We start from the raw sequence: 16,567 nt of genomic DNA, 5'->3' as shown, positions 1-16,567 counted from the left end.
AGGAAAAATAGTTTTCTTAAACATCTCTGTGTGACATGTATGTTAGGGTTCATGTGAATCTATTTCATCAGTTTCTGTTAGTGGCAAAAAATTCTTAAGTAGTTGTTTATTTTTTTGAGTTTTACTATGTTCATCAAAGAGTATTTGCAATTTCTTGTAAAGGGCTAAAGACTGCCTTGTGACTCCATACTTTGGAAGGAATGTGATGGAAAAGAACATGGGTAGCTTTCAAAATATAGAAAGTTCCTTAGTTTTTCAAACCCAAATGATAAATTAAGAAGTGAAGGTTGGTTTGTTTAAAGAAGCCTTAGGGAAAAAAATGTTAAGTGCCCAAAGCTGGCCTTTCAATCTCTAATTGGTATCTGACCTAGTTTGAAAAGATGTCACGCGTTTTGTGACTTTCCCTTTCATTTCAACAAAGTGTTGTCTGTATGCAGTGCTTCTAAAAATCTGGTTGCTTACTTATTCAGACCAAGGTTTAGGAGACTGATTCATGAAAAGCCTGTAGTTGTCCAGAAGTGACTATTCCAAACTGAAAGTTGATCTTTTTTCACTGTTAAAACCTGTTCTGAATTCTGATATGCCTCTTCTACAATCATAAATGTCTCTTTTTATAGTATGAAGGATGAAGAAGAACAGATGTGCCCCATTTGTTTGTTAGGCATGCTGGATGAAGAGAGTCTAACTGTGTGTGAAGATGGCTGCAGGAACAAATTACACCACCACTGCATGTCAATATGTATGTTACCTCTGTTTTGTCAAGTTCTGGGGACTATAAATCTGCAAAAGTATTATAGTTTAGTATTGCTTTGGGTTGTTTGTTTTATGTTCAATAAAATGGAAATCTGCTTGCAAATGATGGCTGGTGACTGAAAGTCTAGTATCATTCAGACACTATTGATACACCTTATTTTATCAGTTATTCACAAATAGAGTTTGTAATTCGATGCTCTGATAAAGAAGTTACCTGCAGCTCTAGAGGTTTAAGCCTCTCTTACCTGACTGAAAAGTTTACATCAAATTAGAACAAGGTTAGAAATGGACTTTCAGCTCCCTGTGACTTGTCATTAGAATGCATAAATGTCATACAATGCTAGCTAGGATAATATAATGAATTTTGAAGTATGCTTATATAATTTGTCAAATTAAGTATATAAATATTTACAGTTTGCATTAACAAATAACATTTTCTCATATTTGAAGTACAACAGGACTTGAATTTCAGTTCATAACTTAAAATATTAATTATAGTACTGAAGTGAAGCATTTTTTCATGCAGAAAAAAATGTTTAAGCACCCATATTTTAATGCCCAGGCTGTTGAACGTGGCTCAGTTTAGAAGTATTAATTAGTAAACTAATGTTCTTCAGTAAAACTTAGAAGTAGTTATGCTGTCTTCAGTTTTTTACACTGTAAAGCTTAAGTGTATGTGATCCTGTTGCTGTATTCCAGGGGCAGAAGAATGCAGAAGAAACAGAGAGCCACTCATCTGTCCACTTTGTAGATCTAAATGGAGATCTCATGATTTCTATAGGTGAGGATTCAGTTGTTGTATAATAAACTATCTGTTTCTGGATCTTTAACTGGTATTTCTGAATATGCTGGATTATTTACATCAGATGTTTAATTTGTTAATCTGTGCTATTCATGATTTATAGTCATGAATTGCCAAGCCCTGTGGATTCTTCTGTTCTCCGTGTGGTTCAGCAACAATCTCAGCAGCAGTCGGCAGTTGCGTCTCAGAGAAGAACTCAAGATAGCAATTTTAACCTTACTCATTATGGAGTCCAGCAGATCCCTTCTACATATAAAGATTCAGCTGAGCCATGGATTCAGGTAATTCTGTTTTGTAAAATACCTAATAGCCATTAGCGTGTAGAGATGGGTTCAGCTGAACATGGGATCACACACTTGAAAATGAGATAACGTGTATTTCCTTTATTTTTGCCGTTATTTTCGTCTGGTGTAGCCAGACCTTGATTTCAGGACTGTAGCTATCAATGTCTGGAAACCATCTTCATATTTAATAATTAAAATTCTCTTAGCAGAGTTTTTACAGAAGTAAAATACTTTTACCAGGTAGCATATAATTTATGATGTTTTATTTCTATCACAGAATCTTTTTTAAGACACTGTATCTTCAGACATATTTTTGTCATCCTTGATGATTTTTAACTAGAAATATCTTCCCTCTTTTTGATTGCTCTTGTCAGGTATTTAGGTTGCAGCATTATTAATTTTGATTCCTGTAAAGTTGCTTTCTTCCTTGGCAGGTATTTGGGATGGAGCTAGTTGGCTGCTTGTTTTCTCGAAACTGGAATATACGAGAGATGGCACTTAGACGTCTTTCCCATGATGTTAGTGGTGCTCTATTACTGGCTAACGGTGAAAGCACTGGAAACTCCGGAAGCAGCAATGGAAACAACACAAGTGCTGGAGCTCTGGGAGCAGCTAGTGGGTCATCTCAGACCAGTATCTCAGGAGATGTGGTGGTGGAATCCTGCTGCAGTGTGCTGTCCATGGTCTGTGCTGACCCTGTCTACAAAGTGTATGTTGCTGCTTTAGTAAGTAGTTGTTTACTTGTTGTATTCTACTAATTTCATAGTTACTTCATTTCTGAAGGGAGAGGGAATGGGAAAAGAGATGTGAAATCAGGAATTCTAGTAATTGTTGTTGAGCATCACGGATGATAAATTAACCTTGGAAAGTAGGAGGATAAAAATTCTCATCGTAAGTGAAACGAAAGGACGTGATTTCACTGGCATTTGCCAATCGTGCCAAGTATTGACAGGATTTGTATGTCTTTTCACTCTCAAAGAGGCGTTGACTAACTCTAGCAGTGAATATGTAATAAGGTATTCTTTGAACATTTCACTGACATTTTTGAACACAAATTATGTGCAACTAATTCTACAACTCTTTAATGTTTATTTAGAAAAATAAAACTTGTGTAACTTGTTGGATTTCATATGTATTGTTTTTTTCTTTTCTCTTAGAAAACTTTAAGAGCCATGCTAGTGTACACTCCCTGTCATACTTTGGCAGAGAGGACTAAACTACAGCGACTTCTCAAGCCAGTTGTAGAGACGATATTAGTTAAATGTGCAGATGCTAACAGGTATGATGTCTCATGACCTTCATTTTGGATTGTTACTGAAATATCTTAAAGCTTCATTTGTTGCAATTTGTGTGTAACTAGTTTGTGTTAAAATAAAATGTGTGGATTTTAAATATATGTCATTGTTTTCTAGCCTAACTGTTGCTAATTTCTGGCTTGAAATATGTAGGTTTTGATGGCAAGTGATTGTATACTTTGTTTTCATAAAAGCTTTTTCCCCGCCGTTAAAGTAAAGGAAGATGTTAGGTGCGATCATGAACCCATCCCTTCCATCTCCGTTGCTATTGCTTTGGTCTAATTTTTGTGACTCTCCTTAGAGTTATTAGCAAGTACTTCTCAGTATTCTTACCACTTCAGCAGTTGTTACATGTCTTTGCCATGAAGTAGTAGCAGTAGCATAACACTTGTGATTTGTAATACAGAGTGTAATGATAGGAAATGGCTGTTTAGGGTGAATTGCCTTTGGCTTGTCTTCCTGTCCTAGGCTACCCTGTTTGTTCTGCCAGGCCAACCATTTCTTCTCCTGTACTGCAAACTAAATGCAGAACTCCACCAGCCTGAGTTTTGTCTCTCAAGGTTTAGTCTCTAAGCAGCATTTTTTCTGAAACAGCAGCTAGAGATTCCCCAGCAACAGTCTAGCAAGAGAATATCTAAAGTTAAGTAGTAAGTGAAATAGAACTGGTTTTAGGCATTTGGCCACATTTTGCAAGAGAACAAGGCAGTTGGGGGTTTTGTTTGTATATTAGTGATAGACATTACATTTCTGGAAGTATCACTGTAAAAATGTCGCAACCACTGGTAGCTTACAAAGAGTGGATTATAGAAATTTACTGGACTAAAGTGATGTGAAATCATTTTACACATAATTCCTAGCTGATTATTGTTTAAGTATAATGAATAGAATGTTTTTCTTTGAAAGCATTTGCTAAAGGAGTTCTTTTTTTTGTTTTACTTTCTTACAGTCGAACAAGTCAACTTTCAGTCTCGACACTATTGGAGTTGTGTAAAGGTCAAGCAGGCGAGCTGGCAGTTGGGAGAGAAATACTTAAATCTGGTAATAACTCTTCATATACAAATAAATTATAATTACAAGTAAATAATACTGGAATTTATCAAGTACAGTCATAGCAAAGAGAACAGTATTCCTCTCAACAGTTTGAAAGGGGATAACTTGGGCAAACAATGAGTAATTTCTGTATGGTACGGTTCTGACCTTTGTGTAGACTCTGAACACTATACTTAATCTTCATTTTCTCAACTTTTTTATAGGATCCATTGGTATTGGAGGTGTTGATTACGTCTTAAATTGTATTCTTGGAAATGAAATCGAATCAAGCAACTGGCAAGCACTGCTGGGGCGACTTTGTCTAATAGACAGGCTTCTGTTGGAATTTCCCGGTGAATTTTATCCCCACATTGTCTGTGGAGATGTCTTGCAGGCTAATACCATAGATGACAGGTATTTCTCTGTACTATGCAAGTGTTACTCTTTGTAGTTGTATTTGGTGGTGGTGATTTCATAAAAGAAGTAGTTGTTCTAATTCCTTTAAACAAATAACATATATTTCTATGCAAAGTGTGCTTGCTTTACAGAGTAAATAGTTATCTTTTTAAAAACTTCTGACCTGTGAAGCATTTTTGAAGCACCAGTGCAATAACAAATCTCCTTCCTACCTGGAAGTAAAACTGACAGCCAAATACATTATCTTGAAACGGGTTTTTTGGTACTAATTAACTAGAGCATGTCAGTGTATAAAAGACCTCTTTTCTTTTTTAGGTATAAGAAACTTTTTTCCCTCTTAACTTTCGCCTTGCAGTCAATTGACAATTCCCACTCAATGGTTGGCAAACTGTCACGGAGAGTATTTTTGAGTGCAGCAAGAATGGTAGCAAGAGTGCCCCATATTTTTGTAAAGCTGTTAGATATGTTGAGTGTGACAAGCTCAACTCATCATGTAAGAATGCGTCGACGTCTGATGGCAATAGCAGATGAAATGGAAATTGCAGAAGCCATTCAGCTAGGCATGGAAGAAATGCACTCTGGGGAATGCCAACATGAAGACTTTTTACAGCTACCTGTGCCAGATAACTCTCCAGAAACTACAGAAAATAATACTCCTAATAATACTGTCCAGTTATCAGGGAAAAGTGCGAAAGGTGTAAGTGACAGAAAACTGAGTGCCAGTCCAGACGACATTTCTGAGATGCTAGCTGGCCTTGCTATGGGACTTCCTGTTTCATCAGTAACCACTGAGCAACCAAAACCAGCCATTCAAACAAAAGGAAAACCCCACAGTCAGTGTGTGAACTCTTCTCCCTCATCCAGTCATTCCCAGTCACTATTCCCAACACTTCTGTCTCCATCAAACCCATCTGTACCAGCTGGCACTGTAACAGATGTCTCTAAACTCAGACCTCAGGGATTTGTTCCCTGCAAAATCCCTTCACCTTCTCCTCAAACACAGCGGAAACTTTCTCTCCAGTTTCAGCGAAACTGTTCTGAAAATAAAGAATCTGAGAAACTTTCTCCGGTTTTCACCCAAGCCAGGCCATTGCCATCCAGTCACGTACATCGGCCAAAGCCATCACGACCCACCCCAAGTGACGTGAACAAGCAAGGAGAAACCTTAAAAAGCAGTATGACGCTTGACCTGAATGATATTTCACAGTGTGATGGTAATAGCAGTGCAGTTATACCAAGTGAAGAGACAGTGTTCACACCAGTGGATGAAAAGTGCCGGCTGGATGCTAATGCAGAGCTCAATTCCAGTATTGAGGACTTGCTTGAGGCCTCAATGCCAACAAGTGATGGCACAGTTACATTCAAGTCTGAAGTTGCAGTTCTTTCTCCTGAGCGGGCAGAAAACGATGATACTTACAAAGATGATGTAAATCATAATCAAAAATGCAAGGAAAAGATGGAAGCTGAAGAGGAGGAAGCTTTAGCTATTGCTATGGCAATGTCGGCATCCCAAGATGCCTTGCCAGTAATTCCCCAACTACAGGTCGAAAATGGTGAAGATATTATAATCATTCAGCAGGATGTAAGTATACATATGAGAATTTAGGTTATGTCTCAGCTGAGGGTCACTGAAATTATAAAGCAGTGCTGTTATATTACAAAAGGGATAGAAAACATGAAGGTGCTCAATAGCCTTTCACAGGAACTTGAACATAAACAGTCTGCTGCTTGAGGGTGCTAACATAATCCTTCTGTGTTGCTAACAAATACAGAGAAGTTGTTTGCAAGAGAAACACCCTATCATGTATCAACATTTTAAGTGACAAAAAAGTGTAAAATTTCCTGGGGAAGCCAGGAAATAAACCCAAAAATTTTAAGCAGGAGTAGAACTGAGGAGTCCTAATGCTGATTTATTTTGAAGGCAATTGTACAAAACCAAACTAATTTTTGAAAGGAAGAATGGGAAAAGATCTTGTCTTCCTGTCTTGAAAGACGATGAGATACTTATTAGTCAGAAAAAACGTACTTATATATTTGCAAATAGACAAAAAGCACAAGAAATAATAATAGAGACAGGGGTATTTTATTTGTGATCCTTTGAGGTAACAACATATAAAGCATAAAATGGGAAGGAAAAGTTAAATAGAAAACAACCTGATTTTGGTCCCGTTTACTGTAGGTGCGAGCTGAAGCCTTAACTAGATGTGAGATGAGGAATAGAAAAAAAGTTGTGCTCTTACTTGTCTCCTCAAATCTTGCTTTTCACCCTCATGTAGTAACAGAGAAGCTCTGTTTCCTGTAATAGAGTAAGTGTTACAGAATACACTGGTGCTCTCATCTCAGCTGAGACCTGGATAACAAACAGTTCAAGGGAGAGGAGAGGCATATAAGCTTGGATATTTTCTAGCACATTAGAATGTCTGTATTTTACACAATTGTTAGTAAACTTGGAATTGATTTTGAATTTAATTTGCAGACACCAGAAACCCTGCCTGGACATACCAAAGCAAAACACCATTACAGGGAAGATGCAGAATGGCTTAAAGGTCAGCAAATTGGTCTTGGAGCTTTCTCTTCCTGTTATCAAGCTCAAGATGTGGGAACAGGGACATTAATGGCTGTAAAACAGGTAAATACTTCAGGAAAGTATCTCACTTTCTTATGTTTGTTCTCTCAGACCTCTCATGTTCCTGCTTCTTCTATGCCATGTCACATGTCCTGACATAATACATAATTTGAAAAAACATTATGTGCATGGTATTAATATAGACAAGTTTTTCAATTCTTCTTAGAGTGAAAAAAGTAAGTCCTTATTTCTATGCCCATTTTCTTCCACAGTTCTTCAAGTGCATTTTTGTGTCTATCAAGCTCATAAAATGCTGACTGAATCAGGAATGGAGCCCAGATATCTTGATTCCAAATTAATGCCCTATTTGCAAGATAGCTATTTAAAATAGTTTCTCCTTACTTACCAATAATATTTTTCCTGTAACTTTAAGTGGAGGAAATACAGTTTAATACTTGTTTCCTCTGATTCAACTTTGCTAAATAACTAAAGACATCTTGGAGGCAAGTATTCTTACTATTTAAATTAATAGATATGGAAGTGTGGCTGAGAAGAGGCACCTGCTTCAGTCAAGATTTTTGAAGATTTCAGGTGTGAGTAAATTGTTTACACTAGAGCTGCCCTAGGGCTGAATCAGTGGTAACAAAATAGAGGGAATTTTAGTCCCAACACTCTTACCTGTTCTACAGTGAACTTATACCTATGGAATAGATTAAATATTTTGAAACTGCTCAAGGAAAGAATATCTATCACCAGGTATTGCTCCTTTGAAACTCTTTTGCTTGTGAAAAACTGGGACTATCCCTGTGGTCTTGGAGAGTTGCTGATTGTGATGCCTGGGGAAATTCCCTGCAGTATGCCATAGTTAGTATGGATCAGAGCTGAGATTGGCTCCAATTCCATTACTTCTGATCTGACAAGTTCTCCCCTCAGCTGAATTTCTGTAAGAGCTTTAGTTACAAAACATTTATCATTTAACTGGTAGAATTTTATAAGTGACACTCAGGATCCTATTTCCAGCATTTTCTTTCTTCCTTTTCCTCAATATGTGGAAACCAAGGTTTTTTTCCTAGTTTAAACAGAGGTGAAAACAGGGATGTTTCCCCAGTCTGTACTTGTAGAAGTTTTCGTTTGCTCCCTGGAAGATTGCTCTTAATTTTCTGTGAGTGTCTTACATGGAGATATGTTCTCAGCTGATGGAGTTGGATGTAAAAAAGAAGTTCCGGATAGTGAAAACCATCCATTCTTGTTGCTGTACTGAAAGGTGATTACAGGCCTTGTACTTAAATTAGGTAACTCTGAATACCATATTTCAAAATAGGTGACATATGTCAGGAACACATCATCTGAGCAAGAAGAGGTGGTTGAAGCTCTGAGGGAAGAAATAAGGATGATGAGTCATCTGAATCATCCTAACATTATTCGAATGTTGGGTGCTACATGCGAGAAGAGCAACTATAACCTCTTTATTGAATGGATGGCAGGTAAACAACTGGTGAAAATACTATTTGAGTCTCAAAAAATTTAGTGTTGTATCACTTGAGGTTGTGAATTTATTTTTTCATTGCTGTGTTGGCAACCACTGTAAAGGTCTACTTAGAGAACAGCTGAAGTGGTCTTAGCAATATTCGTAATGGTGCATCCTTTTGTGATTTGGAATTTTCCATACTTAACCTGTAATACAGTTAAAGCAGTTGGAAACCCTGAAGAAAGATTCTATTACTTTTCCTTCTATTTCTGACTCTAAATGAGAAGTTACAAATTTTGATTTATTTCCTGCTGAAGTGATAGTTTTTCAAACTTGCATTTTCAGTGTATCTGTATATCTTTAGGTCATTATTAAAAATAACTTTGCTAGAAAGTTTGGAATATACCTGTCACATATTTTCATCCTGAGCTTTTTCATAGCAATTTTGTTAAGTGACATGCAGAGGCATTTAAAAACTGAAAAGTAAGTTTCAAATAATAAGTAGTAAGTAGTGCTTCTGGAAAAATTAATTCAAATCTTAAGTCTCTTAACTGGTAATCTAGTAAAAAATTTTGAAATCTTTCCATAATTGTATGGAGCAGGGACAAGAAAATCTGTCTTTATTTTGAGAAATAGTTTTATTAATTTTATGAATGTAATGCATGTTGCTGCTGTCCAGTTACCAAGTGGTGTTTTATACATTCTTATTTGCTGTAAAAGAAAGCACTGCATGCTAACTTATGGTCAGAGTGCTAACATGCTAAGCTCCCAACTATGTGTCATTATAAGAAGTTGTGCAAGAAATAGTTTCTCAAAATTTAATGTTAAACCTTTTAAGTGTAAATTTTTTTCCGAAATATTATTATTTAGATAGTTTAATGTCAGGAGTTGGGCTTACCTCATTCAAGCCCAGGTTATATTACAATACTTGGGGAGATAAATTGGAAATCCAAAATCTTAAGAATCTGTTACCAGTTTCAGAAAACAGAGCATGATACTGCTTTTCCTTGCTTGTCTGCATAGTTCTATGTATTGGATGATAAAAAACATAAATTAGGATACTAAGAGGGAATACTTGCTGGAGTATGCACTTAACTATTGCCTCAAAAATAGTTAATGTTCTGCTGTTTACATATTCATGTGAAGTGTGGATAAAGTGTTTCTTTTAAGGAAATATAAAATTATTAAGAAGAATGAAGGCTTTTGTCTTTAATGTGTACAATTCTATTTAGAAAGTAATTGAGGAATGAACTACATCACTTTTTGCCTATGAATTTTTTTTAATTTTGAGGGGTTGTGGAAGGACAAATATAAACTAGAAATACTTATATCAAGTTCCAGTTTTAGGATGCAGTGTTGCATTCTATTAGGAGAGTGTGTAAGTGTTGATAGAATGTACTGTTTTATCTTTCAGGAGGTTCAGTTGCTCATTTGTTAAGTAAATATGGAGCCTTCAAAGAATCGGTTATTATTAATTACACTGAACAACTGTTACGTGGCCTTTCTTACCTCCATGAGAATCAGATAATCCATAGAGATGTTAAAGGTGAGAATTAATGACAAACTCTTCTAAGGAGTATTCAGAAAGCAGCATTTATTTTGGCCTGAGATTCTCTCAGATACCATCCTAGGAGTGGTGTTACTTTTGGGTTTGTCTGATCATTTTTAAGAAACTCTATTGCTGAAATTAATCAAAATGCTACTGAAATTAATCAAAATGTTTGTGGCAAGCTTGTGGATATTTGCTACTTGCTCTAACAGTTTAGAAAAAGCTGTCTTTCTGAGTGGGTTAAAATAAGATAGGAAGTTGCCATACAGTTTTAAAACTACTGCTACTTAAATTAATGTAATCATTTACCCTGAAATGATAGTAAAATCTGTGAACAAGATAACGAGGCCAGATTTCTAATGTGTGGAGATACGGTGATGACTTTTCTTCCTTCATCCTAATTGAACACAAATGCAGTTGTACCCTGATTAACATGTGAACTTTATTGGGAAATACCAGCCTTACTGAACTTTTCCCTTTAATGTCACTATAGCTGTCCATGAACTTGAGATATATTCATATAAGCAGAACATATTGATGGGAAAAGTTTGTCTTTACTAATCCTTTATGAAATTATAAAACTTGAAATTGCTTGTAATTACCTTTAAAGCAACTCAGGGTTGCTTGATAGTGAAATAACTTTAAATTTCATGAGGAGCTGCAGGCAATGAAAGCCTCTGGGGCTTTAGGTCACCATTTTCGTCCATTATACCATCTCCAGGCATTGTTCCAGAATTGTGTGTGTTTGCCCTACTTTGAAAATTTGACTGCCTCTCTAACAGCCTCAAGCTGTGTGCAGGCATAACAGAAAAGTGAGGTTATTAGACCGTATCCTTGATTTTTAGATTTCTTTAATACTGGGGTGGGGAGTGTCAAACCATTTTATAATTTTAAAGTGCAGGGTGGAAAAATGTCAAGTGTCTGTTCATCCTTTTGCTCTTAATAGAAAGCCAACTAGTAGTATTTTTATTGTGCTCTTGACAGGTGCCAATTTGCTAATTGACAGCACAGGTCATAGATTAAGAATTGCTGATTTTGGAGCTGCAGCCAGGTTGGCATCAAAAGGAACTGGTGCTGGGGAGTTTCAGGGACAGCTGTTGGGAACTATTGCATTTATGGCACCGGAGGTAAGAAACCAATTTTAAAGTTATTTCAAAAAGTTTGTTTGAACTCTTTAAGCTAATTCATGTAGCCAAATAATAGAAAATTGCTGTATATGCTTCAAATGTGTTTTAAATGTCTTTGTTCTAAAGATAAATTATTCTGACATGGCAATAGTGACATTTCTTTCTTGCTGTCAGAGTTGCTTTAAGTAGTTTGCTACATGATACAGTTATCACAAGTGTTGTCACTAACGCCCAAATGACCATTTGCTCAAAAGCTAGCCATTGCAAGGTACTTTGCTTGCCACTTGGTCAAGTATTTTATTTACTAGATCTCTAGACCTGTGTAAGCCTTGTGGCATGTATTTACATCACTGGTCACTCTGTTAGCCTGAAATGTTAATCAGAATACACTTGTTTGACGTGTTGAAGTTTACTTCTAAATGACTTGGCGCTAAGAGGCTTTGAAGCATATTATCTGATTTTTGGTGTCTGTCTGTTCAGGTCCTGAGAGGTCAGCAATATGGAAGGAGCTGTGATGTGTGGAGCGTTGGCTGTGTTGTCATAGAAATGGCTTGTGCTAAACCTCCTTGGAATGCGGAGAAACACTCCAATCATCTTGCTCTGATATTTAAGGTGAGGTATTTTGTTATTATCAATACACTACAAAAGATGCCAAGTAATCTTGTGTACAGCAATGCGACTTTTATAAAAGTGTGTATGTAGCAGGGGTTGTTGCAATGGCTTTTTTTATGTTGGAGGTGTTAGTACAAAAGCAATACTGGTACCAATATAATCATACTTCTTTAAAAAAACCCAAACAAACTGATAGCAAAACCCAAATATACTAATACATGACACTCAAAATCATAGAATTGTAGAACAGTTTGTGTTGGAAGGGACCTTAAAGGTAATCTAGTTCTACCTTTCCTGCCATGTGGTGGGGTGCCTTCCACTAGACCAGGTTGTTGAAAATGGTCTATTCTAAGATAAAAAAATAGAGTGTAACAGGCTTTAAAAAAAATAGAAATAGAGTTGATCTTAAATTAGGCAGAAGATTGGGATTTAAACTTTTTCTTTCAATCCTGTACAATACAGAAGCTTTTTTTACCACAAACCATTTGTGTATGTATTCATATTTCACAGTGGAGAAAGTAGTTTTGTAAAAGTCTAATGTTCCATGATCAGATTTGCTGAAAGATGTTTTCCATTATGCCATACTGTATATGATTTTTGCCCCTTCCTTTGCTAGATCATCCATTATGGCATTCATGTTTCTTATTAAAATCAGTTAGTTATATTTTATTCTAAAGGTACAGTTGAACTGTAGGCGTGAATGAAGAAAATACTGCTGCAAATAAAGGAAGCGTTTGCAGAAAAACAGACATTGCACAGCAGTACTCAGAGATGTTCTAAGTATAATCTCTTATGCTGAGAGATGTAATTGTCTTGACTCTATGTCTCTGTGAATCTGGTGGTGACACTCCAGTGTTCCCAGTCATGCTTCTTTAGTCCATCCAGATAAAATTAAAATTAATTTCGTTGGGAGAGATCTGTGTCTGAGAAATACTTGCCTTTGGCGTAGTAGCAAAAATACAGTAACAGCAGTGCAAGAAAGCACACCCAGTTTAACTTGCAGTGTAATGTTGTTCAGCTTAATCTCTCAAGGCAGCTTGTAGACTAAAGAATGTCCAGATGTGTGCTGTAGGGGCTTTTCCTGTATGGCCTGCTCAGAGATGGTCAGGACTGCAGGATCTTGGTGTGAGAAGAACTTTTAGAGAAAAGCATCATCAGGAGGGAGTCAAATTAAAAAGCAATAGGAATAAGGTCAATAAACTGAATGTAGTAATGTAATCTTCAGACTTAAGTATGTGCTGAATGGAGAAAAGTTGATAAATCTAACTCATCAGCTGAAATTATCAGTTTGTAGAATGATTTTGGGGTGGAAGAGGGGTCTTAATAACTGACTTCTAAAAAGTTATTTCCCTTTGTTCAGATTGCTAGTGCAACTACTGCTCCATCAATCCCCACACATCTGTCTCCAGGCTTGAAAGATGTGACTCTTCGGTGTTTAGAACTTCAACCTCAGGACAGACCTCCTTCAAGGGAGCTGCTGAAACACCCAGTCTTCCGTACTACATGGTAGCTACTTAAGTGTAAGGCTGAAATACTGAAGAAAATGCTACTGAATATACAATAACTGTCTTGCAGTGCAGTTAAGTGCAGCAAATTATATTATTCTGCTGGCTTTAATGATAGCTACATCAAGAACATAAAGGCCAGTGGAGGACATTACCTAAGTATGTGATTGACAAATCAAGATCTTTACCTAAGCTCAGTATGCAACATTTGACAATTCATGCAGAGATTTCTAAACTGTGCCTTTTCAAACATCTGGCTCTATGGTAACATAAAATCATTTTTCCTTAATTCTGCATGATTATTTAGCAGGTAAGTGATTTTTATTTTATTTAGAGCACTTTTTCAGCAGTATTAGAAGCTGAGAGGCTCATGATCTATTTTAATATAGCAATCACTGTTCAATTTCACATGTAGATGCTCTGCAATTAGTAAGTTTTCAGCAGTGGTTAAAAGGACATTCTGTATCTGTCCCTTTTAATTACATGATGTTCTCTGAGAAAAAATCCAAATATTGACGGAAACTTTAAAAAAAGCATTTGCCTTCTTATAAAGTAAGAGCAAGCACTCATGGTTCACTGTGCATTTACTGCTGGCCATGTAATTTCTTTTGAAATCAAAGTTTGTTTTCTTTGTATTTTTAACTTTCATGAAAAGGGGATATTTTAAAATAGTCTTTAGAAAAAAAGATGCAAGCTGTGTCATGGAATATTTTCCTGACACAAGAGTTTTAAAACCAGATTTGCTGGAAATCTGGGATAAAATGCCACCTTCAACAAGGATATGTTGAAGGCTCTGATAGTATAGGTTATTTAATAAACAAGATTGTTCTGTATAAAGCAACTTAGTCTGAACCTTGCTAGAAGTTGTTGAGCCTTTTTTTTCATATAGCAGTTTCTTCTGGCAAATCGTGTAGAGAAGTTTCATGTCAAAGGCCCCCCAAACCCAACTCCCATTAAAGTTTTTATGGGAGACTTTGGCATGTACTTCAGTGTGAGCAGGTGCCAAATGAGCAAATCTCATTCTTTGTGTAAAGAAACTGAGGTTACATTCTCTACTGATAATAAGTTTTACCTGCTGTTTTCCTTCTGCCGTACATCATCTATTTACTGTAGCCATTAGTGATAATTTAATTTGAAAATGTTAAAAATATTACCGTAAGAAAGGTATTTATTTTAACAAGAAACAAACTTGGACTTGAAGATCAAGATAAAGTAAAATGTGAAGTAAAGCTTCACCTCTAGTGCAAAACTTGTCAGTTTTTAGGAGCTGTGGGGTTTTTTTTTAAACAGGTTTTTAAAATTATTTTAAAGGCAGGTTTTTAGATTCTGATGCATGTAATTCTGAAGGAAAATGGCAGCTTTTTCTTTTGCTTTTTTAAAAATGGGGATCTTTTTTAATCTAATAATGATTGTGTTTAATCCATTTTGAAAAAAAAATACTGTTCATGTTATAACTCTTCAGAAGCCAGTTGGATTGTTGGACTCAAATAGAATTGGTTATTTTCAAAGACTCAGGACAAACTAAATAAGCTATAGTATCTTAAAAGTGTATAATACAAATTGGAAGCAAGACATCTTAAAGATAAGTTTACATGAATGATAGTGCTCATACTAACTAAAAAAAAAAAAAGCAAAAAACAACCCATGTCATTAGTTGTGAATGTGTTTCTTTTGGAAATTTTACATTCCTTTGTTTTTGAAGATTGGCAGACTTTGAAGAGTTAAAAAGATAATACTGAAATGTGAAGTTTGGTAGCTCTGTTTTGTACTTGACTTTTTTTTTTTTGACCACTTTAGAATTTCTCATTCTAATAAGATTGTTTCCAAGTCTCTCTTATGTGCAAGCTTTAAAGGATGCACTCTTGCCAATTCATGTACTGGAAGATCATTTGTCAGATTAATACTATTTCTGGCAGAAATGTAAACTGTATAAACTGATGAACCTCAGCTAATCAGTATTACTATGTAGATCACCATGCCTACCACATTTCAAACTCAAACTGCCTCTTAGGTGTCCAAATGCATTTGTTTGAGTTTGCATTTCCCTCGGCTTGCTGGTAATTGTGGTGTTTTTAAAATGGAGATGTGATGTAATATTCTTATTTTCTTTGGATCAAAGCTGGACTGAAAATTGTATTGTGTAATTATTTTTTTGTGTTCTTAATGTTATTTGGTACTTAAGTTGTAAATAACGTCTACTGCTGTTTATTCCAGTTTCTACTACCTCAGGTGTCCTATAGAGTTTCTTCTACCAAAGTTCACTTTCACAATGAAATTATATTTGCTATGTGACTGATTCCTAAGACTTCCAGGGCTTAAGGGCTAACTTCTATTAGCACCTTACTTTGCAAGCAAATTTTACAGAAATCTCTGGGTTAAGAAATTTGGCTTCATTGTATCCTTTGTTATTTTAAATATATCAAGATATTTTAATTAAAAGTTTTTACCCCATTGAACCAATTTTATATAGTATAATTTGTACGTATTTTGGTGTTTTTTGTCTTCATAGTAAATAAAAGTTTTTGAACAAACTTTGTCCTTTTCTTACTGTAAGATGCATTCCTTTTACTGATGGAAATATTTCTGGTACACTTCACTGTTCATACACAATTTCATACACTTCACATATCAATACTTAGTTTCTAATATTAAATTATGCAAGTGAGTGAATACTGGCCTACATATATATATAGACACATCTTGGGTGAATGAATAAAGAATTTTATTAGATAAAGGGTAGCAACAAAGAACAATTTTCTTTTTTAATAATGTTAAAGATAGGAATTTCTGTAATGACAGCACTGTTACCTACAAACCTCACTTGATTATGCCTTTAAGCCAAGAAGTATTTAAATTTTGCATTACTGCAAATGTAATAATTACTTATTCAGATGAGCTGGTTAGGTCAGTTCTGAAGCCATTGAAGTGTGTGTTGGAAGTGAATCTGTTATTTAATGTTTCTGGTGAAATTATTCTGTTGCTTAAGATTTTAGTAGCAAACATAAGCCTTTTCTTATTCAGGCAATCCATATATTGCAAAGCTAGGGCTTGTTTCAGTTCTTGTCTTTCTCCAGATATTTTTGAAATTTTAAAAACTAATTTCTTTTTATGGAAGCTGATTTCAAATACAGACTTTTTTGTGACTACAAATTCTGTATTT

The 16,567-nt window shown here is 35.6% G+C and overlaps 1 protein-coding gene across 2 annotated transcripts in view; it reads left to right on the top strand.

Moving 5' to 3' along the window:
* MAP3K1 (mitogen-activated protein kinase kinase kinase 1) overlaps positions 1–15,927 on the top strand; it is a 58,872-nt gene extending 42,945 nt beyond the window's left edge. For both annotated transcript variants that reach the window (XM_040089803.2, XM_058424062.1), the window contains 14 exons: positions 618–739; positions 1,453–1,534; positions 1,659–1,836; positions 2,274–2,564; positions 2,997–3,118; positions 4,081–4,172; positions 4,388–4,577; positions 4,896–6,162; positions 7,057–7,209; positions 8,468–8,630; positions 10,029–10,160; positions 11,148–11,290; positions 11,771–11,902; positions 13,263–15,927. In XM_040089803.2, the coding sequence (XP_039945737.1) occupies positions 618–739; positions 1,453–1,534; positions 1,659–1,836; positions 2,274–2,564; positions 2,997–3,118; positions 4,081–4,172; positions 4,388–4,577; positions 4,896–6,162; positions 7,057–7,209; positions 8,468–8,630; positions 10,029–10,160; positions 11,148–11,290; positions 11,771–11,902; positions 13,263–13,412 (3,217 nt within the window). In that variant the 3' untranslated portion in view covers positions 13,413–15,927. The remainder of the gene's footprint in view (positions 1–617; positions 740–1,452; positions 1,535–1,658; positions 1,837–2,273; positions 2,565–2,996; positions 3,119–4,080; positions 4,173–4,387; positions 4,578–4,895; positions 6,163–7,056; positions 7,210–8,467; positions 8,631–10,028; positions 10,161–11,147; positions 11,291–11,770; positions 11,903–13,262) is intronic.
* Positions 15,928–16,567: the final 640 nt, after the last annotated feature.

The sequence above is a fragment of the Hirundo rustica genome, chromosome Z, assembly GCF_015227805.2.
Source record: "Hirundo rustica isolate bHirRus1 chromosome Z, bHirRus1.pri.v3, whole genome shotgun sequence".
In the NCBI taxonomy this organism is placed as follows: Eukaryota; Metazoa; Chordata; class Aves; order Passeriformes; family Hirundinidae; genus Hirundo; species Hirundo rustica.
The sequence above is the reverse complement of the archived record's forward strand: the minus strand, read 5'-3'. Positions and strand labels throughout refer to the sequence as shown.